The 27,883-nt window shown below is 33.1% G+C and overlaps 3 protein-coding genes across 4 annotated transcripts; 1 reads left to right on the top strand and 2 right to left on the bottom strand.

Moving 5' to 3' along the window:
- The first annotated feature begins 8,416 nt into the window (after positions 1 to 8,416).
- Positions 8,417 to 10,232, top strand: SAD1 (Small nuclear ribonucleoprotein family protein). The gene is made up of 4 exons (XM_021418685.2): positions 8,417 to 8,573; positions 8,655 to 8,778; positions 9,670 to 9,742; positions 10,023 to 10,232. Exons 1-4 carry the CDS (start codon positions 8,540 to 8,542, stop codon positions 10,053 to 10,055), a joined length of 264 nt encoding a protein of 87 aa, XP_021274360.1. The 5' UTR covers positions 8,417 to 8,539; the 3' UTR covers positions 10,056 to 10,232.
- An 830-nt stretch (positions 10,233 to 11,062) lies between these two features.
- Positions 11,063 to 15,844, bottom strand: KAT5 (peroxisomal 3-keto-acyl-CoA thiolase 2). The gene is made up of 14 exons (XM_021445508.2): positions 15,463 to 15,844; positions 15,295 to 15,371; positions 14,871 to 14,955; positions 14,655 to 14,781; positions 14,289 to 14,387; positions 14,110 to 14,180; positions 13,917 to 14,024; positions 13,749 to 13,826; positions 13,543 to 13,675; positions 13,356 to 13,452; positions 12,467 to 12,590; positions 12,265 to 12,373; positions 11,926 to 12,009; positions 11,063 to 11,429 (listed from the first exon to the last, which is right to left on the bottom strand). Exons 1-14 carry the CDS (start codon positions 15,577 to 15,579, stop codon positions 11,320 to 11,322), a joined length of 1,419 nt encoding a protein of 472 aa, XP_021301183.1. The 5' UTR covers positions 15,580 to 15,844; the 3' UTR covers positions 11,063 to 11,319.
- Positions 15,845 to 19,517: 3,673 nt separating this feature from the next.
- LOC110429320 (kinase superfamily with octicosapeptide/Phox/Bem1p domain-containing protein) lies at positions 19,518 to 27,109 on the bottom strand. Of its 2 annotated transcripts, XM_021445293.2 has the most exons (10): positions 26,822 to 27,109; positions 23,191 to 26,698; positions 23,013 to 23,099; positions 22,739 to 22,891; positions 21,574 to 21,737; positions 21,345 to 21,492; positions 20,929 to 21,051; positions 20,758 to 20,845; positions 19,802 to 20,050; positions 19,518 to 19,679 (listed from the first exon to the last, which is right to left on the bottom strand). In XM_021445293.2, the coding sequence occupies exons 2-9, from the start codon at positions 26,152 to 26,154 to the stop codon at positions 19,839 to 19,841; spliced, it is 3,939 nt and encodes a 1,312-aa protein (XP_021300968.1). In that variant the 5' UTR covers positions 26,155 to 26,698; positions 26,822 to 27,109; the 3' UTR covers positions 19,518 to 19,679; positions 19,802 to 19,838. The 2 variants fall into 2 exon arrangements, with proteins under 2 accessions (XP_021300968.1, XP_021300967.1); XM_021445292.2 differs by having other exon boundaries at positions 19,518 to 20,050; positions 23,191 to 26,622; positions 26,822 to 27,105.
- Positions 27,110 to 27,883: the final 774 nt, after the last annotated feature.

The following is a 27,883-nucleotide window of genomic DNA, read 5'->3' on the forward strand; positions in this document are numbered from 1 at the left end:
GTGAAGAAGTAAAACAAAAAAGAAAACAAAAAAAGAAGAATTAAAAAAGTGAGAGAATGACGAGGAAAGTTGATAGTGACATATGCAATTGAAATACTCAAATGGTACCAAAAAAAAGGGAAAAATGAAAAATCAACCTTTGATCTTAAATTCTTCCATTCTAAGAATTGCTCTTCAATATAAGTATCCATAGTTAAGAGGATAAATGGCCATGTTTCATTTTTCTTTCATAAATGAGAAATTATCTAGTTGCTACCTCTTTAAGCCTATTGAATTTTTTTTTAAAAATGCACCTCAACCAAGGATCACTTGCCACATTAAAGGGAAATTATGGAGGAAATTTTTGTCAAAAGCATGGATGATAGAAGATTCATTTTGGAGGAAAAATGAGCATCCTATTTATCCTAGGGGTAGATGCGAATTTGACTTATTAAAGATCTTGAACTCAATCCATCAAAATGAAAATTTTAAGAAAAAAATACAAAAAGGGAAGACAGAAAAAGCATAGAAAAGAAATTATGGAAAAAACATGCTCTGAAAAAGGACAAATATCTTGCAAGAGTCCTTTACATGACAAGAAATAATCCTTAGTTTAATCACCTTTAAATATATGTTTTGGACCTTTGCATCCATTTTTTTTAGAACCTTTAACTACAGCCTACACTACATGCTTGAAAAAGGCCATGGAAATGTTGACTAGTAGTGGGTCATTGAGCTTCATGTTTGAGCTTATTATTGACAAATAGGCCCAATGCAACTAAGGTGATCTGAAACAGATCAATCAAACTAAACAGTAGATTTAAAGCTTATAAAGGATTCAAACTAAATGAGTCCCAAAAAATTTTGGAGACAAAAAGAATAAAAATAAATAAAATGAGAAAAGCAAAAAGAAAAAAAAAAGATAAAAAAAAAAGAGAAAGAAGGAAACGGCTCAGCAAGGTGCATTTGCACCCTGCTAAGGATGGATTAACCATGCCAGATGCCAATTTGTCGCATTTGGCAATGGCCTCACGATGTTAGGGATGACATAGGTGGCTACATCCCCAACAGCTAAGGGCAACTTTATGAATGCCCTCTTACCAGATTTCAAAGAAAAAAAACCTCAAAAAAAGTCCTAGCAGCTAGAATTCCCTAGTTTTGCTAGCAACCCAAAAAACCCAGCCACCATTGAACGAAAAGCCTAGATAAAAAAAATCATTTGTTTTATTTTGAAAACCATAAGAACCAAAATATCTTAGTCTCTAGCAGTCGAAAACCAATAATAAAAAAATCAAAAAATATATATAAAGCAAAAAACAAGGAACAGAACAAGAAACGAGGTGATGACCGAGGGTTTTTTGTTGGGTTATTTCTTTTCTTCATAGGGGTTGGAGAGTCTAGGATTCAGTGGTACTATTAGGGTACCCAATTGGCAGTAGAGAAGAAAGGGAGGAGTGTGAAAGTTTTGAGCTAGGGTTTCAAGAGAATGTTTGAGTAGAGAGAGGGCAAAGAGCTTAGCAGTTAAAAAGAGAAAATGTGAAGAGAAAAAAGAAAGAAGGGCTTTCTATACTTAGGTCTAAGATGGGCAAAACAACATGGTTTTGTTGATGGTGGTGTGGTGCTGAAAAGGAAGCCTGGAACGGCACCATTTCGTAAGAGTGGGGTTGAGCTCTTAAAGTAGACTTATGGGCTCTCTCATAGTCCAATCTTCATTGGGCTAACTTGGGCTCAGCTTTTTAGTTAAGTTTTGAACCTTTGACCTATTGGGTTTGTATTTTGATGTTGGTTTCGATTCGTTTTATTTTTAAGAATAATTAACATAGTTTTTATGCAAATGATAAAATATAAAATATAAAAAAAATAGAAAATATAGTTGTATTGTAGTATGAATTTTAGAAGTATTGGGAAAGAAATTACTAAAATAGGAAAATATAAAAATAGATAAGAATCAAAATAAAATATTTAGTAATATAAAATAGATTTGAGTAGGTAGAAAAATAAAAAATATATACTCAGTTACAAAGAAAAAAGATAAAATTAGGTAGAAGAAATTATTTAGTTATAAAAACAGATTTAGGAAGATAAAAAAATAGAGAAATAAATAAACATTTAATTACGCAAAAATAGATTTAGATATATATCAAATATAGGAAAAGTGAATATTTAATGGTAGAATAGATTTATTTAGGTTGAATATATATATAGAAAAGGAATGTATATTTAGATATAGAATATGTCTAGGAAGAAATATAAAATGTGAAAAAAGGTGAAATGTTAGACATAATCATAAAAAATACATAGTTATGTAAGTTTATATAGATATAAAATGGGAATGAAAATGAGCTAGAAAGAATTAAAATTAAAATGTAATGAAACAAAATATGGAGGTATCAAATTGGTTGAAATAGATAGCTTTATGTAAAATAGGGATGGGTACAAATAAGGAGAGGAAATGAAAATATGATAAGATAAAAAATTACTAATATAAATAGGATGATTATTTAACTTAATACCGATGATGGGATGTCCATTCAGAATGTGAGAAGGTGCAATTCCAAATAAGTTTCTTAAGGTTAGGAATTTCAATTAAGACTCCATCAATATGATGAGAGGGTCTTAATTTTGAATTTTGATATTTTTAATTCTAAATGAATAAAAATTATATATACTTAACTAGTCAAGATATTAAAAAATAATAATAAATATAACAATAAATGTAAGAGAACAAATGACATATATTTACTCAAGGTGTCAAAAGATAAATATAATATTGTGAAAAATTAAAAATATTCATGACAATAAATAAATAAATCAAAAGTAATAAAATTTTCAATGATGGTAAATTCATAATAATGAATGCATTTAAACTATAAAAAGTAAATCTTTAGTTATAAAAAATCATAGATTTATAATGATTAAAAAAAAGAAAAGGAATAAGAATAGGATAGATAATGAAAAAAGAGGAAGAAGTTGAATTAAAATGTATACATAAATAACAATAGCTATGTAACAAGATGTCTTACTTTAAGGATATAGAATTTAGGTAAAAGAGAATCCATATAGTAAAGTAGATGGATACCTAAATAACATAAAAAAATAAAATTCATAATATAGATGCCTATAAAAAGAAATAGTAAATGGAAATCTTAAAGAAATAACAAAGAAGATATAGGAAGGTTTAAAAATAAATATTAAATTTCATAAACACATCACACATCACTATTGCATTATTAAATACCATGACATGTAGATATTTTATATACATGAGAATAAGCCTCGATGATGGGATTTTCTTAAGGATCTTACGAAGGCAAGCTTTCTTCAAAAAATTTCTTAGGTGAAAAGATACTTCTGGGTCCCTCTAATATGATGGGAGGGCTCGAAAATATCTTTAATAAAAAACTTATACTTTTAATAGGTCTGCATTCATGAAAATATTTTTTAAAAAAAATGTGATGAGTACCTGGGATTTATTCGTTAAATTTGAGAAGGTGAGTTTCCTGGATAATTTCCTAGGAGACAGAATATCCTCAAATCCCACCAATATGATGAGTGGATTCGAGAAATATCCTCAATAAAAGGTTTTTGTCCAATATTATTTGGATTTTATACCATGCATTTCACAAGCATATCATGTGCACATCACACCTGTAAAATCAAATAAAATATTTTAATTTGCTAATAAAATAAAGAATAAATAAATAAATGATAATTAAGGAAACATAATGAAATGAATTTAAGAATAAATGCTCTAATAGGATAACCTATAATTAAGTGATACTGCTCGTGGAACGGGCTTCATGGGGGTGTTAATCCTTCTTCATGCGCAACTGTACTCCCGAATCCAATTTAAAAAAATAATACACCAATTTATCATTCTTTCGATAGACCTAAAATTAATTTAGGACTTCGTTGATTAAAATCAAGTCAATAGATGGCCAATTACACCTAAAATAAAAGATTGGTGGTGACTCCTTAATATTACCCATATCTAGCGGTTGGGTTCTTAGACCCGCACATTACGACAGTAGCAAATCCTGTCAACCTTTGGCACGCTAATTGGAAGCTTTTTTCTGATGATATTCAATAAAGAATAAAATATACTTTTGGAAATTTATATTATACAATTCTTGAAGATGATCTGAAAAATTATGTGTTGATTGCATACAAGACCTTTTCAACAAAAATTGTAATTCATTGTCTGAATTTGGGTTACCTATGCTAAACCAAAGAGATGTCATTAATGATCAAGATAGATTAATGCATGAAGAAATGAATTATGACTTACTTGAACTCCAACAATTACATTTACAATTAATCACTAACTTAAAATCTACCAATGAGTAAAACAATCAGTTGACAATAGTGAGGGCTAAATGATATTTCTGTATGGTCATGGTGGTACAGGGGAAACCTAACTATGAAACACAATCATATAAACCATAAGATCAGTAGGAAAAATAATTTGAGCGGTTGCATCTTTTGGTATTGCATCTTTATTATTACTTTGAGGCAAGATTGCTCACTCTAGATTCACAATACCTATTGACATAAATGAAGGTTCTACATGTCAAATAAAAAAAGAAACACGACTAGCAAGATTAGTTAAAGCTTGTAGTTTAATAGTTGGGGATGAAGCACCTATGGTGCGTAGATTTTATTTTGAAGCTTTAGACAAAACTTTAAGAGATTGTTGGACAATAATAGTGATGACAGTATTAACAAACATTTTGGAGGAAAAACCATTTTATTAAGAGGAGACTTTAGGTAGATACTTCCTACTGTTCAATTTGGTCACAAAACAGACATTATCAATATTACAATCAACCAATCAACATTATGTTCTAAATGTAAGGTGTTTAGATTGAAAACTAACATGAGGTTATTAAAGCTTGACATAATAGAAGAATCAGAAAAGAAATTGAAAGCTTTGCCCAATGATTATTAGATGTTGGTGATGGAAATATGCGTTCATCAATAATACAGGAAATTAATGATGACTATGATTGTGTACCATTACCAACTGATTTGTTAGTTCCAATAATAGATGATCCAATAAAAGATATCCTTAGCTTTGTTTATGATAGATTTAAAAGTTTCTATGCAAATCTAGAATATAGCTCCAAAGCTATAGTGACACCCTAAAATGAAACAATTGACTCAGTTAACACACATGCCTTGAGTTTAATACCAGCTGATATAAAAACCTATTTTAGCCATGACTATATATCTCAAGCAACTGATCATGTTTCAAACCATCAATTATTATACCCAACAAAATTTTTCAACTCATTAAAATTTTCTGGTTTACCTGATCATGCCTTTCATTTGAAAGTTAGTGTTGTAGTCATGTTACTTGGAAATATTAACCAACATTCTGGTATGTGTAATGGAACAAGATTAATTATTACACAACTAGCTCCTAATATTATTGAAGGCAAAACTATCTGTGCAAAACAAACAACAAACAAATACTTCATTCCACGAATCTTGTTAACACCTATACATCATAAATAGCCATTTGTTTTCACAAGAAAACAATTCCCTATTAAACTGTCTTATGCTATGACAATTAACAAAAGTCAAGGACAAACCCTACAAAAAATTGGCATATACTTACCCAAGCTTATTTTCACACATGGTCATTTATACATTGTCCTCTCTAGAGTAACATCTAGAAATGGGTTACATATCTTAACGACGGATGAAAAAGGCTTGGTTGTCTACGAAAAAAAAAAACATTGTATTTCGAGAAATTTTTTATAATTTAGTTTCACATTTGTTTCACTATTTTACTACAAAAATTGCTTATTTATGTTTTACAGTGATTCCTTAGAGAATTGTACATAGAGAGATGCAATGCATTTCATGATCAACACTTCCAATGCACCATAGTTTCAGTCTCAATTGAAAGAAGGATGGCTCTATCAAATCAAAAATTTTAAAATTAATCACAAAAAAACTTTTTTCAATTCTATTCCATCAAATATAACATGCGTCTTTACAAAAAAAACACTATCATCCAAGCAATCCAAGAAAATTTGGATGCATACCCTGCATGTTTGTTTTCTTTTACATCCATTGATTAACTTAATTCTCGAATTCGCAATGATACAATCTTGACAGGCAAGATCATCTTAAAGGAAAACTTATTCTGACTTCTTATTCAATTGGTTGACCAATCACCATATTTGATTATCTTCTTTACTGTTTGGTTTCTTATAGACTTTATTAGAGCTCTAAAATCAATGACCACGACAAAAAATGTCCGTTTGTAAAATCAGACAAATGATGTAAAGAAATGCGACCTTTAAATTGAAAACTTGAGGTATGGAATGACTAACACTTACGTCTTCATATTCTGACTTACACATTATAATGGGAACACTTTGAAAGTTGTTTTTTATCGTGATCAAGTTGAAGCAATTGACCAAGATGACCTATTTGACAATTTTTTTAGTCTAATAGGAATTGTTGTCACAACAACTGTGAAAAAATACATGAGTTAGTATATGAAATGTAAGAACTATTCAATTGATTTACATTGATAAACATTTCCCTTATTCTTTTCTGGTCACGTAGAGACAACTTATCTTACATCTTGCTTAGCTACAAATTTTTAAGTGGATCTTGATATTTCGGAAACCATAATCTACAAACAAAGGTGATGTTAATATATAAAATAATAAACACTCAAATATCACTCCAATGTTATCTAATAACACATCCACACACAAGTACGAAAAAAAGCCATTCAGTGTCCAAATCATTGACATGTACATGTCCCCCCACCAATTATCAACAAAGCCAAATGAAATCAAACACTCAATACTTGCGAAGATCAACAACGTTGATCCATCAATTGTCCAGGTAAGAATAATTTTACTTAAACGGCTTTAACCTAAAGTGCAACGCAATATATGCATTGACAATTGACCATCATTACAGGAATCAAGTATAGAACCAAAGCTATAATTTTTGACATTGACTACATGGTACTGCAATTCATGCACCGAATGTGAGATGGCTATTTGCTTCTGTGCTGGTAAATATTGGTGCAAAAATTATGAGGAGATGACACCTTTGCCAACGTAAGGAAACAAAACCTTCTTACATGTCTTGTATCTTTCATACAATCAACTCATATCATATGTACTAGCTTATTTCCATACTTTTGGTTTCTTATTCATTACAACAGAGCATTGCATAAGGATACCCAGTCATTAAAGAAGACAACTGAGGATTCTTCAACCCCACCTAACTGTCAAAATAGTTTTGAGTCATGCCCGAAACTACCTTATATTTTTTGTTCTCAGGCGGTGCTGGACGTGACACTATGTAATTTGAACTTTTTTGTGTAAATATAGTTATAGGACATTGACTTTTGGTAAACTTTATAACAGTGTACGTAGACAAATTGAAACACTGCCTAATATTTTTTGTTCACAGCCAAAATGATACATTTGACATCAAAATGTTTGCTTTTGTAATCTATTCAAAACGCAAGCATTGGCTCATAAAAAAGAAAAAAAAGAAATATATCAAACAAATGACTGGCATTTACTGCAAACAAATTATTGCTCCTGTTTCACATAACAATCACATGCTCTTACTTTTTGCAAACCTAACTTCCTACCATGTTTTTAATTTAACATGTGTGCAATGCACAAGGTAAACTTTAGTCTTATACATTTAATAAATGTGTAGCATGACTCAATAGGATTAATACATTTAGTAAACGTGTCACACTAAATTTTATACAACACAACACAATTAACACGATCAAAATTTATACGATTTATAATTCGGTTACACGATTAACATGCCATCAACATAATTAAAACAATTAAATTAAAATATGTAAAGTAAAATATTATTTTATTATTCAAATTTATAACAAAAAATTATAAATATCATAATATTTATTAAATATAATAAAATTTAATATCAATAAATTTTAACCATAATAAAAATATTAATATTTAAATAGATCAATAAATCGATCTTAATACTATACAAGCCGTATTTATACAACACATAAACATGATTAAATAAACAAATATAAACGAATCACGGATTTTATATATATACACGATAACATAATTAATTAATTATGTTTTAGACAAATTAAGCAAATTTGATATAATTAAGATACGATTTATTTATATATTAATCATGTCGACACGTTTAATATATAAAATACAATTAATCTAAATCTAAATATATCTAAATTCGTATGGTATTCATATTGTATTCCAATGTCATATGCAAAATTGTCTAGTAATAAATTTCTCTGCGAAATCCACATCCCACATGTACGAGGTGTCACACGCTAATGCCCGTACGTGGGATTTGAATGTTTAGACGGTGAGCAATGAGTTGGGCCGTACCGCGCACCACGAGACCCACATATCTGCTGGGTCAAGGGTGTAGTCTATTGGGCCAAAACGGCCCGCTTGCCTCCTTGTAATTTTAAAGAAAAACAAAATACCGGTTTGGTTTTGACAAAAAGTTGAATCAAAATTGGGAGCTTTTCTTTCGGCTGGACTCTCTCAAAGTAATGGCAAACAATCCCTCGCAGCTTCTTCCATCAGGTGACTTTTCTTCTTTTTCCTTCACTTTCTCGAGAAAGTCAGACAAAATGCTGATTTAGGTTTCTTTTATTTGCTTCTCAGAGTTGATTGACAGGTGCATTGGCTCCAAAATATGGGTGATAATGAAAGGGGACAAGGAGCTTGTGGGTACTCTAAGAGGCTTTGATGTCTACGTCAACATGGTCCTCGAAGATGTCACCGAATAGTAAAGTTCTTCCCTTCTTTCCAACCTTTTTATTGAATGTTTAGACATAGATACATCGGCTTTAAGTGCACCGGCAAGGTTTTATTTTTGTTTTGTGTGTATCAGGCTTTTTAGGGTTTTAGGTTTTCTCACAAGAAAATGGGCTTAGGAAAGTGATGGGAAAGGGAGCAATTTGGAGTTTTGATTTCTGGGTACATAGCAAGGTCGTATGTCTTTAACATATGTCAAACCCGGGTAGCCTTTCTTTCCCCTTAAATTACTTCGAAGTCTCAAATTTTAAGTTCGTTTTTGAAGCAGAATTCCTATGGATTGAAGCTTTGCTTTTCACCTTTTAGTTCAATGTTGAAATTCTTTCCAAGTAGCATGGTGGTAACCGGAGAAAGTGAGATGGCTTATAAATTTGTTGGGATAGAGTGTGGCCTTGTACTATTTCCTACCAATCCATGGCAAGTTTTTTCAGCAAACCATTTTAATTACTGGTAACTTTGTATTTGTTAGTACCCTCATTGCAGAAGGAACAGGTTGAGAACCAGCTGTCTGTGTAGAGAAAAATTGTTTTGGGCTGGACGTCCTCTCACTTAGCTAACTGCACTAGCTGCTTCGTCTTCTTTCACATTGTGTCCCATTTGATATTCATTGCTTGATTGTGCAATATTTCACATTGGTTTTGCTAGGTGGTGGTGGTCTTTTCTTTCTGGAGTGGCAAGATGTTTGATTTTTTTTCTCACATTGACTTGAAAAGAATAGTGCTTTGTTGAACAATACATTTTTTTATTTGACTTTTATTGGCTTAGCAACATATCTGCCCCTTGTTTGTCTGCATTCATAAGTAATTGCTTCAAAGCTTGTATTCATCTTGATTGCTTCTCTGTTTCTGTTTGCATATCACAGTGAGATCACTGCTGAAGGAAGACGGATCACAAAGCTTGATCAGATTTTGCTTAATGGAAACAACATTGCTATTGTAAGATTGAATGGTTTCTGATTTAATTAACACCCTTCTTGTTAGAATCATAATTACTTAGCAATTCAGATTGGTATATTTAATTATTTATGAGGATTACAGTATTTGATTAAGGTTGGAGCAACTTTCTGCTAGATATAAGCATATAAACTGTAGATCTCCAACTAGAGCCAAAAGGTAGCAATTTGACAAAAAAGAAAACCTGATGCCACCCAGCTTAAAGAATTTTAATGGATTCAAGTATCAAATTCGTCATACTAATTGTTTTTGTGCAATGCAGCTGGTTCCAGGAGGCTCACCTGATCCAGAATGACTGTCAGCTCCTGCCTGTTTCTCTTTTACTCCCTTTTAATGAGATTGGTTCCAGGCTATGTTCTCAGTTTTAATGAGAATTCTGGTGCACAAGGAAAGCTCTTATTATTTACCCCAGTCACTGTAAGATTCTCCAAGTTGAATGGTCATATGACAGAGTTGGCCCTAGTTACTGTTATGATGAATGATTGGTTATGCTTATCATGACTTTGAAATGCTGATAGTTCTAATGTCACTTTATATGCATCATCATTTCAAAAATATTATGACAGAGTTGAATGCTTTTGCTTCTCAGAAAATTGATGCTATTTCAAGTCACTAGGAAAGTTAGTGTCACTTTATATGTATCATCATTTCGAACATATTATGAGGGAGTTGAATGCTATCTCTTCTGAAAAATATTGATGCTAGTTCAAGTCACTAGGAAAGGTGACGTCAATTATGCCAATCTCGTTTCTATGTGGAGGTACATAACAGTTTGCATATACCTGTTTTATAGGCTGCTGTGCGTGTACTGTGCATAATGCACACTAATATTTGATTTGCCTATCCAGCCTTAAGAACTAATAATAGCCAGGTTTGAGATAAAATGGTTTAGCTTCTTTTGTTTTTATCAGTCCTTTCCGCCTTCATTGGTATTTACCAAGCAAAAGTTATAGTCATGTTCCGACAGCCTTGTGAAGGGGGGTTGGGGTGGGGGTGTGGTGGGGAGTGGATTGGGTCTCAAGGCATGAGAATATGAAATTTGTAACTACTTTTGGGGTTAAAAGATGAAAACAACTTGCTTTCCCTTGAGCATGGGACAGATGTGCTTACTGGTCCACGTTACTGAACTTCAAGCGTGGTTTTAGTAATCCTTGGCAAATAAGTAAACAGGGACAAGAAGTACAGAAGAGCAGAAGCATTCTCAGCTCAGGGTTCGATAAATGCATGGTTAAAAGAAGTTTTGCTTCGGAATCTTCAATAGATGATCATTAAGATGTATGATTTCTGCCCTGGCAAACCTCATTCTTAAATGACACAGTATATAGAAAATAGGAACATATTCCAATCACAATCACAGGACGACATTACAGAATGGATACATATTCAAATCACCTGTAAACAAAAGAGTACTTTTGCCCGGCCACATTCTTGAGCTATTGCACAGATAGCTTTATTTTGATTTCCAATATGCAGGTTTGACAGGCAGACAATTATCTAATTTTGTGAATATGTTGAGTCATATTGAATACAAATAATAAGATGCCAACAAACATATCTATCTATGGAGCATCCTTGGATAGAAACTCGTCATTTTTGACAGCTCGAGCATTGCAGAATTCATCAACACAGTCTCCCCTTTCAAAAACAGCTGCAGCCCCCATTCCACTGCCTGCAGTGACAACAGCATCGGTTTCTTAACCAGATCAAGAAAGAAAATGAACCATGCTAAACGTCTATCAGTTCAATTGTTATGGCTTGATAATTGGTTTATCACATCGACAATTTATTTTGCGTATTGCAGAGTAAAGCCAAATCCAGTAACTGCTTGCTACTCTGGTAAAGTCAGCTTGAAAACCATTAAACCCACTGCTAATTTAGTTGAATTCTTTAAAACCACCTCTATGATTCTGTCAATGCGTTCAGTAACCTATGAGTAAATGCAAGGCAAAGAAAGGTATGGCTGGGCTTTCTCAATTTACTATGTTATCCCCAAAAGAAAAAATGAAGTTGTGATCTTCAGTCCATTAGGTTGTACAGCCCATGCTGACATAAAATGTTACCAATTCATTATTTCGACTAAGGTTAGAGCTGAATCTGAATCTTCTTTGGCTTTTTTCATGTTTTGGTAGAGAGAGAGAGAGAGAGAGAGAGAGAGAGAGAGAGACCTATGCACATTGAGATCACTCCAAAGCGACAGTCCTTGCCACGACGCTTCATCTCATACAATAGAGTTCCGACACAGCGAGCACCTGATATACAAAATAGTATATAGCTTAAATTAATACCCTCAAGACCAAGCTTAGCCTCTGGAAGAGTTAGAACAGGCAATTAAGTATTTGTTTAGACACACATATATATATGTTTATAGAAGACCATATATACATACACACACACTTCTGTATGTCTGTTTCTCAGCTTGTGTACAACTTTCGTTGTTTATCACAAGCTCAGTTAACAGGGGCAGTTTTTTGTCACATATTGTCAAATTTCTGTTAGATAAGTACCTGTAGCACCCAAAGGATGCCCAAGGGCTATTGCACCTCCATTAACATTGACGTTTTCACTATCAAGCTCCAATTTCTTACAACAGTATACATACTGGGATGCAAATGCCTGGGGGAAAATACAAATTGCATAATTAGAAAAGAAAGAAAAACTCAAATAAAATTCACCTTCAAAATAAAATCAATCAAAGAAACCCATTACCTCATTTATCTCAAACAAGTCTATATCAGCAAGCTCAAGACCTGCAGACTTAACCGCAGCTGGTATGGCAACAGCAGGACCTATGCCCATCACAGCAGGATCCACACCAACAGCAGCAAAACTTCTGCAAAAGGAGCATTGGAAAACAGTGTGAGGAGCTCAAAAAGTGTGAATTTATATATCCACTCCAACCTAAAATTCTCCCACGGTAATCAGACCTTTTAAGCTACACACATATGACTAGAAAAAGACAACTGATTATGAAGCACAGCAAACATTTCCCTCTTTTTTTACTTTGCTCCTAATTCTTCAAGTCCTAAACTTGGTAGGCATTTCTGTGCATATTTACTTACTGTTTACCCTTTTCTCTCTCAAAGCCCTTGCTTCTTCTACTGTTCTTTTCTGGTCAGGTGACAGAACTTTGGCACCATGTATTGAATTTTGTTAGTGATCCTACTAATATTAATTTGAGAAATCCAATCAGGAAAGAGAGCAGCGTGCTTCCTTCAGTGGAGAGGATATCACACGGAAGGAATTTTGAGGTAGACCATTACCTTAAAAAATCAAAGCCAAGAAAAAAAGCAGGGGAGGCAGGGGTAAGAAATAACTATCCTGTTTCCTACTTTGCCCTCTCTTAGGGAAACTTACTTCTACAATAAAGATTTTGTAGCTTCAAGTTAGTGAACTTCTGTTTAAGAATGTCATTGATTTCTGCTCAGTATATTTAAGTACATTAAGAGAAAGAACACAAAATGCAACCAGCATTTACTGGTTCGCCAAAAGATCATGTAGAATAAATAAATGATAAATCAGCCCAACTCAACTTGAAGTTGCTAAGCAAGCACTCTTTATCTGTGTTAGAGACTTTGATATAAGCAGTTTCCATTACCTGAATACCCCAAGGATTGGGAGTCCTTTCTGCATAGCCAAACTTCTCTTCATAAGGAGGACCGCTCCTGCACCATCACTTACCTGGCTAGCATTTCCTAAGAAACAAATAGGAACACAACTTTTATTCAAATTGCATGATTGTTCTTGTCTGAGAAAAAAGTTTCACAAATTTCATGATCATATACCAGCAGTCGTGGCCCCTTCCTTTCTAAATGCAGGCTTCAACTTTGCTAGATCTGCCATGTTTGTGTTTGGGCGGATTCCATCATCCACCACAATTGTGACTGGCTTCTCTTCTCCAGTTTTGGGATCCACAATCTTTGCAGATTAACATAAGTTAACAAAATATCATAAAAATTCTAGACCAGAATAATTTTCCACACAAAGTTACCTTAGTAGCTACAGGGATAATTTCATCTTTGAATTTACCAGAGGCTGTTGCATGAGCAGCACGCCTATGAGATTCAACCTATGTTTGCAAATTTAAGACATTCAGAGTAATAAAGATTATGTTTGCATCAGCAGATAAAAAGTACATTGACCAATTCACAGTACTAACAGCAGCCTGGTCTTGCTCTTGCCGTGTCACACCATAGCGCTGTGCAACATTTTCAGAAGTAATGCCCATGGGAAGAAGACAATCCCTGGCCTGGGCAAAGCTCTCTACCTGTAAATATAAATTTAGTTGCATATTAACACGTCAATAGAAAACATATCCTAAATAGTTAATACAAAGTAGATGTTCAAGATACCTTTGGGTTAACGTTGCTAACCCCAGGAACAACTTTATCAGTTGTCATGCTCTCTAATCCAGCAGCAATGCCTACATTGAAAACCAAGAAGGTTAATACCAAGGTGAAGGGAATCTCATATATTCCAGAATAAATCTTTCTCAGCAATCAAATATATTAATAAGATCAAATATCTTTACCGATATCATATAATCCTGCTTTTATGCAAAAAGCAACATCGGCAACTGCTTGTAGGCCAGATGAACATTGCCTGTTGACAGTCTTAATAGGCACCGTATCTGGTTGAAACAGGTAATTGCATTAGCCATATGTATATACAAAAGGAACTGTAAACAAATGAAACCAACAACTTAGAATTCGATGCAAGCCTTCCAATTTATATTTCTATTATCAACATAGCAAAAATCTTGGTGTGACTCCAATTTAGTATACCAAAAGCAATTAACAAGTAAATAATTTACAAAACAACAAACAGTTCAAATTTCCATAAAGACAAGAAACCATTAAAGGGTCCAAGAATAAGAAATTCAAAAGAATAAGTATACCAGGGAAACCAGCATAGAATGCAGCCATCCTACACTCCATTCCTCTTTGTGAGCCAGGTGCCAAAACTGTTCCAACAACTATATCCCCCACTTCACTTGGGTTCAACTTTGTTCTGTCTATCAAAGCCTGAATTGGGAATTAACTCAAGGTAGGAGGCAAAACAAATATGATTTCAAAGACAACTTAATATATGAAAAAGACCAAAAGCATCTAACCTTCAATACAGGGGCAAGTAAATCATCTGCGGGTGTATCCTTGAAGCCTCCACGCTTTGCCTTGCAAATCGCAGTGCGGCATGCCCTGTGAAACAACGCGTTGCCCCCCTTTTTGATTACAACATCAAAGCTTTTCAGGCATAACAAAATATATTTATTTTACTAGTACATACAGTACTTGCAAAACCTTCTACTGCTCGAATTGGATGGGTGGTTACGTTATAACCCCAAAACACTAATCATGCTATGAATTTTGTCACTTAAATTTAGCTCAAATAGCAAATATCCATTGGAGCTTCGACAGGGATCTAAATTCCAGTTCGTGATCCTTGCTATCTTTCTTTCAGCACAAAATATACTTGTCAAGTAAAAAATATTTATACCAAAGAATTTTTTTTTTTTTTAAAAAAAGGAAAAGACTTACGCCACAATCACAACATCATCGGCAAAAGCAGCGGTCCGGTGATAAGCAGAGCCATCCCCAGCAGCACAATGTGAAGGCTGATCAAATGAAAAACAACACACTTTCTCAAAAAAAAAAAAAGAAAGTAATCTTAAGAAGAAAAAATGTAACAAAGTGGGTCATGCTTACAAAGAGAGCAGCAGCAGCAGCAGAGTCAAATGATTGATGAGAAGAAGAAGAAGAAGAAGAGGGTCGTAAATGATGAAGCAAAATTCTCTGTCTGTTGAGTGCTTTCTCCATGTCCATGTCGTTTCTGTCTTTCACTTGTTTCCTCTCTCTTCAAAGGTTAATGCTTTATGATAATAACTTAACTAACACAGATGCCTTTTTTTCTGCTGGCGAGTTTGGTCAAAACTAGGAAGCAACCGATCGCTTGTTATCTGAATTCAACTCGTTTGAATTCAATTCGATTTGATTAGAAAAAAAAATCAATAATTTGAACTAATTGATTCAAACGAGTTAAACAGTTTTTTCAAGTTTGAGTCAATTTTACTGTCTGTAGGCTTAAATGTATCATATATAGTGCGGTCGAAGATGGAACAATGGATAAAATTATAAGTGTGTGAGAATGGTCAACCATTACTCTCACTTAGGGTTCTTCCACGAAAATTACTCTCACGTGTTGCACCTGGACCTGGATTTATTTATTTATTTATTTGTTTATATATATATATATATTATATATTCTTGGTGGTTGGTCTGGTGGCACATTTTTTTGTCTCTACTTTTTTTTTTTTGGCCTTTTATGTTTGTTTTTAAGGTTTCAACCACCGAGAATACGGAAATCGGAACACTGTTTCGTTGCCTTGTTACACGCAAATTCGGATTCCAGAGATCTCACAACTGTCAAGTCTCAGTGTTATAAAAAACAAAAGAAATATTTCAATTCAAAATCTTATTATAATCTCACTTCTTCCAAAAACAAAAACATATATTTTTATTATATTTAATTAATTTTTTATATTTTAATTTTAAATTAAATAAATTTTTATAATTAATTATCATTAATCTTAATATGATGTTACAAAAAAAAATGTCATGTGATAATATTTATATATTATGTTATTATTTATTATTATATGTTAGTATCACATAATATAAAATAATAAATAATATTTAATTAAAAATTGATTAAATTTATAATAAAAAATAAAATTTTACTTTAATTTATTTTAAGCTTATTCTTAAATTTAATTAAAATTTCAAAAGGAATATATTAGTTTTTGAAAAAGATACTCTATCTCATAAATATATCTTGCGTTGGATACATAAATTCAATTATTAATATTTTTATTAATTTGATGACGTGATAATATTAAAAAGATAATATTATTTTTTATTAATTTTAAAAATTATTATTATATTATTTTTATAAAAAAAATTCAAATGAGTGCTTTTTGAATTTTTTTAATTGATATAAAAAAAATTTAAAATTAATAAAAAAATATTTTAATTTTTTTATATTTTATATTTTATATTTATATTTTTGACAGGAAGTATTCATTTCTAATATTAATAGTTTCATGCAAGCAAAAGGTAACTTTTGTACCTAAAATGAGGTAGTGCGAAATGTGAAAAACATATATTTTTCAGGGAATATTCCTATTACCAGGAGTAGGACGAACGACCGTCAACCCTTCTATTGCATCTTACGATTGTGATGGAATGTATGTTTTTAGCTTTAAAGTAGGAATATGACGTTTATAGACTTGAGGGTGTGAACATGAAATACCCAACAACCTTATTTGTAATTCGCTCTTTTGCATAGAATTATCATTCAAATTCATCACCCTTTCTGTTTCGAATTATTTTCCTTTTTCTTATTTAATTTTCATTAAATTTTAAAACAAATTTGACTTTAATGTATATTAATATTTAAATTTTAAATTTTTTTATAAGATAGTTTTAGGACTTTTTAATATCAAAAAGTAAACAAAATTATAAAAATGATTTTTAAATATAAAATTAATACAAATGTAAAATGTTTTACAAATCAATTGAAAATTTTAAAGTAAAATACTCTACGCCTTTAAATTTTGTTCATAATTATATACAAATCTATTAATATTAAAAATAAATAATCGACTTCAAAATCTCGAACAAGATCAACAAATGTCCTTTAAATAAATAGCAGGCACCCCCACAACTTTTTTTTTATCTTTCTTCTCTTCTTCAATCTCTTTAACCTTTTATATTATTTTTTTCCTTTTTATGTTTTCCTTCTCTTCTTTAATCTCTTTAGCCTTTAGATTTTTTTTTTCCTTTTTTGTATCTTCTCTTCTTTAACCTCTTTAGCTTTTTGATTTGTTTTTAATTCCTTCCCACGGTGGACATTTTTTTTCTTGTTTACATTTTTTAAAAATTTTTTCCTATCTTCTTTAACTTCTTTAGTTTTTTAATTTCTTTTTAATTACTTATCCCAGTGGGTATTTTTTTTCTTTGTTTGCATTTATTTATTTTTTTTTAAAAAAATAAGACTAAACCATTTCAAGCTTTCAACCCATTAAACCTCTTTAGTCCTTGGTCAACCTATTTTTGTTGACTTCAACCAAAATTGGGTTGGGTTTTTGGGAAGATACTTTAATTCCTTCCACTGTGGGTTTTTTTCTTTCTTGATTGCATTTGTTTTTTAAAAGTGGAAGAATTTGCTTTTTAAAAAGGAAAGAATGGGTCTAAACCATAGACCCATTAAGCCTCCTTAGTCTTTGTGAGTGTGAGTGTGATTTTTGTTGACTTCAACCAAGTTGAGTTGTTGGCATTTGAGAAGATTCTTTCCTCTACTTTGTTCATAAACATACCAAATTTTTTTCAAGTTCACCCACATGATTGAGATGTTCCTTGCAAGGGAAGTAGCTTGATTTGGTGAAATCGTCCAATAGAAAGAAAAATGGAAACGGACAGTGGCAGGGAAGAGGGTACTTGCAGTTTGAGTTTGTTTCTAGACTCTTTTTTTTCCCTCTCTGCCTTGTTTCAAAATAAGCCAGAAAAATTTAAAAACAAAAAATCACAAAAAAGACTTCAGGAAAAAAAAATTACAAAATTTCAGAACCTCAACCAATTTCAAAATTGAGGTTTTTACATTTTTAGAGAGAAGATGAAAGAGTCGACTGTAGGGGAGAAAAAAAATGCTAAATCATTCTTGTTGTGCTTTGTTGATTGCTAATATACAAAAAAGTTACTAAATTATTTAAAAAAATTTAAATAAACTCTTATACTTTTATTATGTTAAATCAAATCTTTGTATTTTTATTTAAAATTAAACAAACTTTTATATTTTTTATTTTGAGTCTAATAAATCCTCATAACTATTAATTGATTTATCAAAATGTCATTTGTTATTTTATGTTATGTAATGTTAATGTGATATGTTAAAATATTATAATTAATTATAATGTTACATGTTGACATACGATAATTGTTGATAACATAACATATTAATTTGATATGATAACATGATTATGTGATATTTTTCACTTTCTACATTAATGTCATGTTAATACCATGTAAATATAAAATGACAAGTGATATTTTTACTAGTAACAATTAATCAATAATTAATCATAAAAATTTATTTGATCCATAATAAAAATACGAAGTTTGATTATACGCAATAAAAGCATAAAAACTTATTTGAATATCCTTGAATAATTTCGGGACTTATTTGAGTATTATACTTATTTTTTTTGTTACCTAATAGTGACTTAGTGTGACTCAATTGTACAAAGGGAATAATTATCTAAAAATTAATACCACGTCATCAAAAAAACAAAAACACAAATAGTAAGATTTATATATCCAATGAAAAATATTCTTTTGAAATAGATTTTTTATTTTTAATACTAATAAACTTGCATAGAATTATAGACCAAACTTAATAGAGTAGGGATATTTTACCCAAAAATTTATATAAATCAACATAAACCTCCTCTCTGATATCAATCCTCCCCTTCTTGTGGGATTTTTGTTTTAGAAAAAAGCATAACTTTTACAGTTAAAGAAAAAAAGGAACAAATAAACAATTAAACTAAAAGGAATATCCTAGAACAAGTGAACAACTTTACTTGCTGGGCTTTTTACAAGTACTGTTGCATAGAAATTTTCTGGCTGTATATTTCAGACCATATGTGTTCACAAAGCACCGCCAAGAAAATAATGAAGATGTAGAAACCATTAAAGAAAGGAGATAGATCAAAGCAACTCTAACCTAATGCCCTTTTTTTTTTCTTTCTGAATGAGTGTATATACATATAGACATACTATTTTCAACAAAATCATCCATAGTAAACTAGTTGGACAACTCTATATAAATGTTCTCTTGGCGGCTTACTAGTATGACCTCAGGTACTCTATTACAAAAAGAATAAACAAATCAAGATATATTTATTAACAAAGGTGAGAAGAGGGAAAAAAATTTGGCCATCAATGATCAAACACTATTCATGCTCATCCTTGAAGATCAGAGGTGTACCTGCAAACGAAACAGGTGCTCGCGTATAATGATTGACTCAAGCCGTAACATTAGGCCTTGTTTGTCTTGCCTGATTGTTATGTCCCTTGGGCTGAAGCAACATAGACATGGATCGCAATCTGTTTGTTATCTCGGTAAATGATGGTCTAGATTCAGGATCAGGAGACCAGCACTGTTCCATCAGCTTCCTCCAATCGGGATCACAACGCTCTGGAATAGGAGGTCGAAGACTGTTCTTCACTATCCCCCCTTTAATCAAAATTCGCCAATCAAACATAAGCCATATTTAGGTAGAAGCAGAAGGTTTTCATTTATTTTTCAGTCACAAGCAGAAAAAAAAAAAAAAGGTAGGGTCATTACTACTCAACCAAAAAATAGAAAACAAGGAAGATGAATCCATACAGATCATGATATGACATGAAGTTTTTTGTGAGTTGTTTAGTTTTGTTGTTTTGTATTCCTACAGAACAAGAGCACTTGAGCCCAGTTGTAAAAACTAGCTACTTTTACACCTCTCCATAAAACTGTTTGCACTTCATCTTCAACAAAACTAACCACTTGATTCAGTTCCTAGGATCATCACTACCAGCATTGCTAGCTCATGAGTAAACTTCCCAGTGAAGCCAACTTTAAAAGGTGAGTATAATAATTTGTTTTAGCCTATTTTTGGCTTGCTTTTTGGAACTTTCTGAACTATTGTCTTACTGTAAATAGAAAATATGAAATATAAAAGAAAAGTGAAAATCACATGCAATCCTCATACTCCAGGGAGATTTGATTTTGTACAATCCAATCCATATATGCCAAAGAAAATATCAATAGACCATTTTCATTTTTAGCTAATGTATTCCTCCACAGTTGGAATTGATAACATGTCAAAACCTCCCAATCACATGCGTGTGAATTTTATATTCACTACCAGAGCTAATTGCACATTAGGTAAATTGAAATCTTACCAATAATGGCACCACAATGCATATCGGCATATGGCTCCTCCCCAGTCAAGATTTCCCACATTGAAATTCCAAATGAGAACACATCAACCTGTCAAATCAAATAGTATAAATTTGGCTTCAATTTTCTTTCTTTCACAGTGGTGAGACATGTTAGAATATGGCTCTACTAACCTTTTCAGAAACTCGGTTGCTGCTACCATTTAACAGTTCTGGTGCCATCCATGGGAGGGTTCCTCGCACACCTCCAGAAACAAGAGTATTGCGCTTGATTCTTGATAATCCAAAATCTCCAACCTACAGAAACAAGTACACAGTAGCCATGCTTCAATTAAAAAGCCAATGAAAAACTTCCTGAGGTTATTCAATTTTTTCCTTTTTTGAAAAGCTTGAGGTTATTCAATTGTACCCAAGCATGTGATCAGCATTCATCTTGGACCAAAAACAATAAATTTCATTTTAACCAGAATTTAGAATTCTTCTCTCTCGCCATTTGTATTCTTACGACATCTTGAAATCAAATCTCTACTAGAGAGATTGAGCAAAGAAGAAAAATCTCGACAGAGAGGAGTTTGTCTGTAACATATTACCTTGCATATGGGTCGTTGTGGGTCCCTTAAATTGACAAGCAAATTGTCACATTTCAGATCAAAATGGACAATGTTTTTGGAGTGCAAGTATTCCATGCCAAAAGCTGCATCCATGGCAATTATAAGCTTTTTGCGACGATCAAGTGATCTGCATAAGAATTTCAAAACACCATAAGTGCATCATTAATGAGTGAAGGACTATAAGATTGAGGGATTGAACCTGTATTACCTATCCTTCTTGAGTAGGACATTCCTAAGTGATCCATTTACCATATATTCAGTTACAGTTGCCAAGGTTCCTCCAGTTCCATCTGGTACTACTCCATAAAATGCAACCACATTTGGATGATGAAGATTTGAGAGAATCTGTGCTTCTCTCCAGAAGTCTTTGGTCTGTACAGCCAAATGTTCATCAGCTTCAGGCATGCAAATAATTCAAAATTGCTATGAAGAATATGGCAGCAAAATTATTCAAAGGATCTCAATACTACCACAGAATGGGAATTCCCCCTTTCATCTTGCTATTACAATAGCAAAAGGAAAGCAAGGGAGGAAAACAATAACCCAGTGCAAAATGCCCACTGGACTCAAGCCTCTCAGTTAATTTTCTCCTGTTTCTATCTTTCACATTTAAGTCAATTGACTTAATCTTGGTCAATCAAACACCAAGACCAACCCCACCCCCAAAGGATAAAAAGGCCTTTTTCGTCTTTCTCCCCAAGACCCTTATTCAAAATTTGAAGCAATGATGACACCCACAGGCTAATCTTTCTTGATAATAACATGTGACTTGTGATACATATCAATGCAACTGCAAACAATTTAACTCAAGAACAAAAAACTTCCCAAATATAACAAAAACAGATTATCAATCTCAAATTGCAGAAGAGAAGGTCAGAACAACAGTAGTGGATATATTTCAGTTTAACAGAAGTCAAGAAGACAAAAGGCCAAAAAGAGACTAATAGGAAGAAGAGCAAGGTTACCCCCATGAATAAAACTTCACAACTTACAATAATAATATTTTCAAGAATTTTTCTTCTTCTTCTTTTTTTTTGGTGGCTGAAAGCTAGGATGCAAGTGCACTTTTCAAACCACCTAACCAGCAAAAATTATTCCATATTTCCCTCTCTAGAACTTTCTGCACCCAAAATTTATAGAACAGAATAACTAGTACAAACAATAATGCATGTTCCAAATGTGAACAAAGACAAAATAATAGCTTCCAGATGAATCTCATTCAAATGTTTATAATGCAAGCATATATCCTCAAATCTCTACCATAAATCATTACGATGCTTTTAATGAGATTCAGTATCAACTTTCCTACATGTAAAATTAGGAACTGGGAAGAGAAGGGGAGAAATAAGAGGAAAATATCTCTGGAGACCCACCAGCCGGTCTTGCTCAGATGATCTTCCAGAAAAGCAACTCTTTTTTATTCTCTTTATAGCAACATCTGTTCCCCGCCATTTTCCATGATAAACAGTTCCATATGTACCAGATCCTAGCTCCCTCAGTTCTTCAAGATCAGCATTTTTTATAATCTGTACATCAAAATTAGAAAACTTTCATTCAACTTTAGAAGCTAATTTTACAAAGCAACTGGTCATGTATTAAACCATAAAGTTTTATTGGAAACAGGTATAAATCAATTTAGTGTAGAACCTGCAAGCCATAGATGCTGGCTTCCATTTCAGCTATCATGGCATCACTGAAGGACTCATCCTTGTCTCGAATATCAGCTGCAGCATCCTATGAACAAAGCCATTAAGCAACCTAAGTTTACTAACATCTATACAAGTAATAAAACTAGATGTACATGACATAAATTTAAAAATCTTACCTCAGACTCAGATTCTGGAATGACATCATCCAGCTCTGTTGCAATAGGAGATATGAGATCACTGCTGATTACATCCACACGTGGGACAACTGCAGATGAAACTTGAGCCCCGGAAGGCACACTAGTGATCACATCTTCCAAGATAACTACAGGCTCAGGTTGGATTTGACATTTGTTCTTGCTTGAGGGTTCTGTCTGAGCAACCATAACATCTTCTACAATTGAGTTCTCATACATAGATCCTATAAGCACAATCCTCTCAGCATTCTGATTGAGATAATTAAGGTCATCATCAATGAGAGAAACCTCTGTCTTAAAAGCTGCATATTTGGCTGGATTCTCTGACACAGCATGAAGGTCATCCTTGTGCAAGTTTGAGCTCAGACCAGGGTCTACATGAACTGCAGATGTTTGCAAATTGATTGAGCTCTTCAGTTGATCTTCTTTAGATATATCCTTTCGACATGCAACACGCTGCAATGGTGGTCGTTCATGAGACATTGGGCCATGCAATGACTCACGGATAATACCACCCCGTGGGGTCTCAATTCTTGAGTCTTGTCCAGTCTTTGGAAGTAAGCCAGTTACTTCAGGGTTCTGGGTACATGAAGTAATGTTCCCTCGTCCATCAATTACTTTCCCATTAAATCCACAATGTTCAACCATATCAGAGGTGGTTTTGTCCACGGTCTGCAGATGCTCCATGTTATTCTTTATAACGAAGGATGAAGTAACCATCTTCAGAGAGACTTGTGAATCTTTTCCCCAAGAATCAATACCACAAACAGAAGTTTGGCTACAGTCTGCATTAGATGATTTATTGTTGTATTCCATACTGCTACCAGGCGATCTCCGCTCATATTGCTTTCCACCTTGATGAAGAAATGCATCACATTTATCAGACCTGTTCCTGGAATCCAAGCTTGTAGTATATTCATCATAATTGTTTGGTGTCACAAAACTTGATTTACTCAAATCAATTTTAGCTGTTTGGCACTTGTCATTCCTGTCACCAGTACCCTTATGAATGGTTTCATTCCAGACAGAAGGTTCAGAATGTGGAGAACAGTTCAACATATCCAGTGTTGACTTTGATGTAGATTCAATAGCTGGCAAATCATTTTCTTCCCTGGGCTTTATAAGATCAATGTTATCATGCCGTTGCATCAACCTTTCCTGCACAGCATTTGAAACAATAAGGGAAGGTGGTTGAGTCCTTGCAAAATTTAAAGGAGAAGATGGGCTCATTCCTTCTTGTGAACAGTAAGCAGACCTCCCTCCATGCTCCTGTAGCTTTGAATCAGAAAATGCATGTGACATGCCTAGGTGAGAATCAATGGAATCAACAGATTCTGACAACAGACTCAGCCGAGCTTCAGCATGTGAGATAGGCTTTTCTGAAAGGAATGATATTTCCTTACGCATAGACCTCTCATGCGAGACACCATTATAATCACTATTATTTTTGTTTAAAACGGAAAGAGTCAAAGAATCTTTGCCGGGGTCAGGGTTTAGCAATTGCCCTCCATAAGCTTGGTATGTCTGGCCAGCATCAACCTTTACATGAGGGTGATTATAATTCATCAAAGCAGGTGGAACCTGTTGGGCATGTTTATAGTTAGTAGTTTCTGTGCTGCAGTACTCAGGATTCAAGTGTGCTGTAATGAAGGAACTGTTGCTTTCAATGCTGGAGTCATCACCAATCGGCAGTGCATGAACACTTTTGGAATCTCCATGTTGGAAAGGTAGTGGAGAAATAGGAGGAGATGGAAGTGGGGACCTGTTAGTATTTGGGGAATCATGGAAAACCTGAGATGGATGCAAGGCATTAAAACCACCCTTAGTCTCCAGTGAGATTACCGACATTGGGCATGGTTTGTGGAAACTATGTTTATGATCCAAATCGGGTCCTAGTTGACTTCCTTCACTGGGTAAACACTGCCCACCAGAGGTTCTTTTAGGACTAGGATCTACTATACTATTGACAGCAACCACATACTGGTAATCAGGATTGCTCTGCTGCATGGTGCTAGACTCAACAGAAGATGTACTTTCAGACTCACCAAAAGGAATCAAAAATATCCTCAGCCTTTGAGAACCTTCAAGCTTTCCTAGCCCATGGTATTCTTCCACCATATTCTGAAGGTCTTCATCAGAAGACACAGATATAAGGGCATCAAGATCCTCACCTGGAAGTTGGTACTTGATTGAATGAGGTTGGTTGCAAACTTCAGAAGTTTTACTCACAAGCTCTTCCCAAGAAAGACTCTTCTGAATGGAAATAATGCGTGTCTCTCCCCCAACATATCTGAGTTTGCCATCACTAGGCCTAGGCAATATTTTTCCACCAAAGCTGCAAAGAAATTTCATTTTCCCAGATTGAGATCCATCAGAAACTCCCTGCCCACTAAAGTTGCTGGAACTAGGAGAGTCACATGCATAAATGGGTGGAGTAGTTGGTCCAAAACCATTTGGATGGCTCCTATCGCAATTCAATTCACCAAATGCCTTCCTTGACACTTGCCCAATATCACCATCTTGCTTCTGGTATCTACTTGATTTTTCAATGCAAGACCCATTTTCACTCCCTTTAAAAGACCCTTTCGCAGATGCAAAATCAGAAATATCAGAAGCACACTCAGAGTCCATTCTTTTCAACCCAAGAATCCGGGCAAGATCTTGATACCCCGGATGGTGATTCTGGTTCTGATTGAACCCAGCCCTCTTCTCATGCATCTGAACTGCATCTGATATAGCAGGAATTGCTCTTGTACTAACACACTCCTGAAGAAACTCCATGGAGAATTCCTCACCTGTCTGTACAGAGATATTATTATTATTATTTACATTCTTTCCCGCATTAGGAACAACAGATGTAGATTCTTGCTGAACCAAATGACCAGACGGGCTAGGCACCTCCCTGATCATGTTCCCCAACAAGCCCCTGGGTCTATTTGCTTGCATATAGACAATGTCTTAGCTCCTCAAGCCACTCTTCTCCTCTTCAAGCCACGAACCAATAATGCATAATCAAGCTATTCTCGTATCAGCTACCTTTCACAACCTCACACTCGAAATCTAACATTCTCCACACCTAAAACTGCCATCCCCTAGGCCTAATAGCTTAAACTTCAAATCAAAACTAACACACTTTTGCACATCAATACCATCCTATCTTCTCTTTGCACCCGAATTGTGAGGACTCAATCACATTCAACACATATTTACAAACAAAAAGAACACCTCTAATTTACAAAATCCATTTTTCTACAGCAATTAGGTACACAAATTATGCACAAGATATCAGCATCCTCAATCCAAGGCCAAATTTGAGCTAGAGTTCTAATCAAACAAATGCCTCTCTCTTCTACAAATTCCACAACCAATCAGATAACCGCAGATCCAAAGGAAGAATATACGCAAATCAATCATCTAACTCCAAAAGAAAAAAAAACATACTCAAGAATTATACTTCATGATCGTCTCTGAAAATTATATACACCAAATCCTAAAAAATCAGGTATGAAAATAAAAATTAAAATAAAAAAAAATAAATACATAATTAGCAAACCTTGAATATCGATCAAAATTATAAAATATAAGCGAAATTAAATGAAGTTAAAAAGAATACCTTATAATTAATCTGCTGAGGAAAATCTAGCTCGTGAGCTGATAATTATATGGATGATGATGAAAATGAATAGTTTTGGAACTGGATCGAGCCAGGGGGAAAAAGCGGAGCGGAGAAATAACAAATGGGTAAAGATGAGAGAAATTGGAAATGGTGGAGAACGGACCGTGGCTTACGCCTGCAGCAGGTAACAATCTCGGGCATGCGAGAGCTGACATTGCCGAGAATTAAGCGGCATGTACGCTCCTCATTAAAATTATAAATATATATATAAATTAAATTAACCAAAAGAAAAACCTTTTTATTGTTTTTAACTGTAACGATTTTTGTTTTTGTCTTTTTATCTCTCTGCCCTGAGCGTCCTACGTGGAGTATTTAGAACTCCCACACGTTGGTTCACCCTCTCAAGTTTTTTGAATTTCTTTCCCCTGCTCTTTTATGGCCTCGCGTTTTCTCAAAATTCCAGCAAAACAAAAGGTGAAAGCGCCAATATCCTCGTACCTTTTTTATTTTATAATATACTTTTATTTTTTATTTTTTAATCATAATTTTATTAATTTTTAAAATAAATAATATAATAAAAAATATAAATAATGCTAAAAAATATAAAAAATGTAAATTTCTTTTACTAATTTAAAGAATTATTATTATTTTTTTTAAAAAAATTCAACTTCCCACCGATACTCCCCAAAAATATGGTGTTCTTTGATTTTTTTAAAAAAATAATAAAAAATTACATAATAATAAATTTTAAAATTAATAAAAAATAAAATTATCTTTTTAATATTATCGTGTCATCAAGTTAATCAAAACATTAATAATTAACTAACGGTTTGATTTATGTATCCAGCTGAATATATTTTTTTAAAAAAAATATTAAAAAAAATTTTTTATTTAAAATTTTTTATATATTTTTATTATATTCAATCAAGTCTTTATATTTTTATTTTGAGTTAAACAAGTTTTTATATTTTTATTTTAAATCAAATGAACTCTTATGACTAATAATTAACTTAATTAAAATACCATCAGTCATTTTATACCATGTAACGCTGATATGAT

Source organism: Theobroma umbraticum, unplaced genomic scaffold (genome assembly GCF_002168275.2).
Source record: "Theobroma umbraticum cultivar Fairchild unplaced genomic scaffold, ASM216827v3 scaffold_44.0, whole genome shotgun sequence".
NCBI classification, from domain to species: Eukaryota; Viridiplantae; Streptophyta; class Magnoliopsida; order Malvales; family Malvaceae; genus Theobroma; species Theobroma umbraticum.

Bases quoted from the DNA above. Each gene is read 5' to 3' on its own strand.
- SAD1 (XM_021418685.2), top strand. From the start codon at position 8,540: ATGGCAAACAATCCCTCGCAGCTTCTTCCATCAG. The intron at 8,574-8,654 runs GTGACTTTTCTT...TTTGCTTCTCAG, and splicing joins CTCGCAGCTTCTTCCATCAG to AGTTGATTGACAGGTGCATT. The intron at 9,743-10,022 runs GTAAGATTGAAT...TGTGCAATGCAG, and splicing joins ATGGAAACAACATTGCTATT to CTGGTTCCAGGAGGCTCACC.
- LOC110429320 (XM_021445293.2), bottom strand. From the start codon at position 26,154: ATGCAAGCAAATAGACCCAGGGGCTTGTTGGGGAACATGATCAGGGAG. The intron at 23,100-23,190 runs GTAAGATTTTTA...CTTTGTTCATAG, and splicing joins TTCCAGAATCTGAGTCTGAG to GATGCTGCAGCTGATATTCG. The intron at 20,846-20,928 runs GTTAGTAGAGCC...TTGATTTGACAG, and splicing joins GCAACCGAGTTTCTGAAAAG to GTTGATGTGTTCTCATTTGG.
- KAT5 (XM_021445508.2), bottom strand. From the start codon at position 15,579: ATGGACATGGAGAAAGCACTCAACAGACAGAGAATTTTGCTTCATCAT. The intron at 14,181-14,288 runs GTAAAGATATTT...TTTTCAATGTAG, and splicing joins AGCAGGATTATATGATATCG to GCATTGCTGCTGGATTAGAG. The intron at 12,010-12,264 runs GTACTTATCTAA...TTTGTATATCAG, and splicing joins GCATCCTTTGGGTGCTACAG to GTGCTCGCTGTGTCGGAACT.